The sequence below is a fragment of the Bubalus kerabau genome, chromosome 15 (assembly GCF_029407905.1).
Source record: "Bubalus kerabau isolate K-KA32 ecotype Philippines breed swamp buffalo chromosome 15, PCC_UOA_SB_1v2, whole genome shotgun sequence".
In the NCBI taxonomy this organism is placed as follows: Eukaryota; Metazoa; Chordata; class Mammalia; order Artiodactyla; family Bovidae; genus Bubalus; species Bubalus kerabau.
This window is the reverse complement of record NC_073638.1, coordinates 83,899,631-83,903,245: the sequence shown is the minus strand read 5'-3', so window position 1 is coordinate 83,903,245 and position 3,615 is coordinate 83,899,631. Positions and strand designations below refer to the sequence as shown.

The 3,615-nt window shown below is 41.4% G+C and overlaps 1 protein-coding gene across 1 annotated transcript; it reads left to right on the top strand.

Annotated features, from left to right (window-relative positions):
- The first annotated feature begins 1,763 nt into the window (after positions 1-1,763).
- On the top strand, positions 1,764-2,708 carry LOC129628612 (olfactory receptor 1440-like). Its single transcript, XM_055548081.1, has one exon. The coding sequence runs from the start codon at positions 1,764-1,766 to the stop codon at positions 2,706-2,708; it is 945 nt and encodes a 314-aa protein (XP_055404056.1).
- Positions 2,709-3,615: the final 907 nt, after the last annotated feature.

Genomic DNA, 3,615 nt, shown 5'->3' with positions numbered 1-3,615 from the left:
ATTTGAAGATTTATGCACCAATGGACGTAATGATAACATATTATGTGGAAGCATCAGGTTCTTACAAAAGCTGATTCCTTCAACAAATGTGTGCCCTCGAGTATCTGAGCCACTGGAGGTGCTACAAAAAATAGGTGTAGATTATGGTTTTGCTTTCCTAAGATAGAGCTACAGTCTTCCATTTAAAATGGATAACCAGCGAGGACCTACTGTATCACTCAGAAAACTCTGCTCAGTGTCACGTGCCATCCTGGATAGGGGGAGGGCTCGGGGAGAATGGATGCACGTATATGCTTGGCTGAGTCCCTTTGCTGATCACCTGAAAGTGCCATGACATTGTTAACCCACTATATCTTAATGCAAAGTAAAAACTTTAAAGTTTGAAAAAAAAACCCCAACAGTTCATTGTCTTATGCACACTGAAGTGTGACTACACATTGAAATCTTTTGTAGAGTTTTACCAAATACTGATACTTGGCTTCCAGCCCCCGAGATGCTGAATTAATCAGTTTGATCAATGGGGCTTTAGAAAGTGTGCCAGATGGTTCTAATGAACAGCCACGGTTGAAGCTCTGCTTTAGAGGAATTATTTTCAGTCTGGGAAGACTGAGCTGCAGAAAGACTAGAAAGAAACCTGTGCATGTCAGTCCCTGCCCTGCCTTTTTTATTATAATTTATTATTTGACTCCTGAATAGTTTAGAAATACATAATTAGTTTCCAATTATGCTATTTCTCATAATTTTATTACTGATTTCAAATTAACCACACTGTAGTCTGAGTCTTATCTGTGTGACCAACCTTTTAAAATTTGCACTTTAAAAGTTTCTCCCAGGGACTTCATTGGTAGTCCAGGGGCTAAGAATCCACGCTCCCAACACAGGGGGCCTAGAGCCCACATACTGCAACTCAGACGTGGTGCAGACGAATAAATAAAAATAAATATTGAAAAAAGTTTCTCACAAACGGATACTTCAAAATGATATTAAGAACATATTATGTATTGACTCTGCTTTGTACACTACTTTATCCACGGCAGTTACTGTATGTAAACAGACCTAATTTAACTTCAAGTAAACCTTATGAGATAAGTTCTATTGTAATTATTTTTCTTGCTTTCCGATGAAGTCAATTAAGTAGAAGGAGACCAATCTGTTTGGAGTCATAAAGCTCACAGTTGGCAGAGTCACACTCCTGAACACCTATGTAGTATCTAAGACCGTGTTTTTAGTCACTAAGCTAAACACAGGAGTTATAATCTCATTAATAATATCCTAAAATTCCCCAAGTATCTTCTAAGAAGGGCTTTCCAAATGTTAGTATACATTCTTTTGTCTTTGTGATAGGTAGGTGGGTTAATATTGAAAAGTGTAATATCCTCTTTTTAAATTTAATAAAGTTAATTGGAGTATAACTGTTCTATGATGTGGCTTTAGCTTCCGCTGCACAGCGAGTCTCAGCCGTCTGTGTCCATACATCCCTTCCTCCTGAGCCTCCTCACCCGTCTGCTACCGCGCCCCGCTGGGCCGTCACAGCGCCAGGCTGAGCTCCCTGGGCTGCCCTCTTGTACATGTGGGAACTCTGGCACACAGAGCGATCAGTTAGGGGCAAAGTTAACCAGGGTTGTTGCTTTTAAAGTTGTTCACTATTTCCCTCGATTCTGTGTTCGGTGTGGGTTGAAGGCAGTTTCTTCCCATGGACATTGGGGTAACAACTGACTTAAAGATTTATCCTTTTCCTACAGATCTGAGGACCCCCCAGGGCGATGGCTGGAGGAAGGAACAGTACAACAATCACAGAGCTCATTCTCTTGGGGTTCTCTGAGTTTCCACAGCTCACCGCTGTCCTCTTTTCAATGTTCCTAGGGATCTACCTGGCGACAGTGTTTTGGAACCTGGGACTCATCGCCCTCATCAGGATGGACTCCCATTTGCACACGCCTATGTACTTCTTCCTCAGTAACCTGTCCTTGCTGGACACCTGCTATATTTCCACCATAGCTCCTAGAATGCTCTCAGACTTCTTCAGGAAGCATAAACTCATCTCCTTTACGGGGTGCATCATGCAGTACTTCTTGTTCTCTAGCCTGGGTCTGACTGAGTGCTGTCTGCTGGCGGCCATGGCTTATGATCGCTACGTCGCCATTTGCAGTCCTCTGCTCTACACAGCCACCATGTGCCCCTCTCTCTGTGTGCAGATGGTGGCAGGATCTTGTGTAACTGGATTCCTTGGCTCGTTCATTCAGTTGTGTGCCTTACTTCAGCTCCACTTCTGTGGACCAAACATCATCAACCATTTCTTCTGTGACCTGCCCCAACTGCTAACCCTATCCTGCTCAGACACCTTGTTCTTTCAAGTCATGACATCTGTGCTCACAGTCATCTTTGGGTTCATGTCTGTCTTGGTTATCATGATATCCTATGGTTACATTGTCGCCACCATTGTGAAGATCACTTCAGCTGAAGGCCGGTCCAAAGCCTTCAACACTTGTGCTTCCCACCTGACAGCAGTGACCCTCTTCTTTGGCTCGGGTATCTTTGTTTATGTGTATCCCAATTCTGATGGTTCCTCGAGCCAAAGCAAGCTGGCGTCTGTCTTGTACACTGTTATAATCCCCATGCTAAATCCATTGATCTATAGCTTGAGGAACAAAGAAATCAAAGATGCCCTAAGCATACGGAAGAAGAAACTCTTCTCCTGGTGTTATTGACTATGGAATTTATTTCAGTTGTACGCTGTAAGAGAAATGTCAGCTAAAACATTGATCCACAACTCTTCTAACTGCAGAGTGAGTTATAATTACTATCATCTTCTGATGTAAACCCATGGCTGGTGCAAGGACAGGACAACACATGAGAAGTATCTGGAAGTTCATTATCTCCGTACTTCATCAGTGATGACCCAATATATCAATAGGTCAAGAAATTCACAAGCATTTTTGTAGTTAGTTGTGATGATGTGACTCTTCCATTCAATGTTCTATCCTTTAGCATGTACTACCTCAAGGACCAATGGTGCCAGTGGACCAAGTAGATCAAGGTTGCCAGGAGACCAGCAAACCTCTCCATAGCATCTCACTTTAGGCAGGACAGGAATTACTATTAGTACTGAGCTCTTTTAAAAAAAGAATTTCCTACCTCATTCTGTTAGTTCTCTCATTTAACCTATTCTTTCACCTCTGGAAATCATGAATTCATTACTTCGCTTATGGACTTGTTCAAAGCAAAAATAAACAAGAGATCAAAGATTTGTTAACTTCATACAAAAATAAATTGGTTGCAACAAGAATGCTCAACATGTCTGTCATATTTAAGATATGGTTTGTCAGTTGCTTGTTAGAGCCATTTAAACAATTTTTAAATCTGTTATTGCTATACAGTCATCTCTGTTCTTCCTTCTTCACTGTGTAACTGGAAAAGGGAATCAGAAAATGGCCTTTTGCTGGTGAGATGGTCTAGTGCTTGATTTTGGTACCTCCAACAATGTCTTTACATTACTTTTTTTGTTGTTTTTTGCTTTTTGAGTAGACCAAGTCTCCACTAGGAAGTTGTTTTTCCAATAGTTAACAAGTTGAAAGTGGTTGGTAAAATTACCTATAAGAAGCTGATACATGAGAA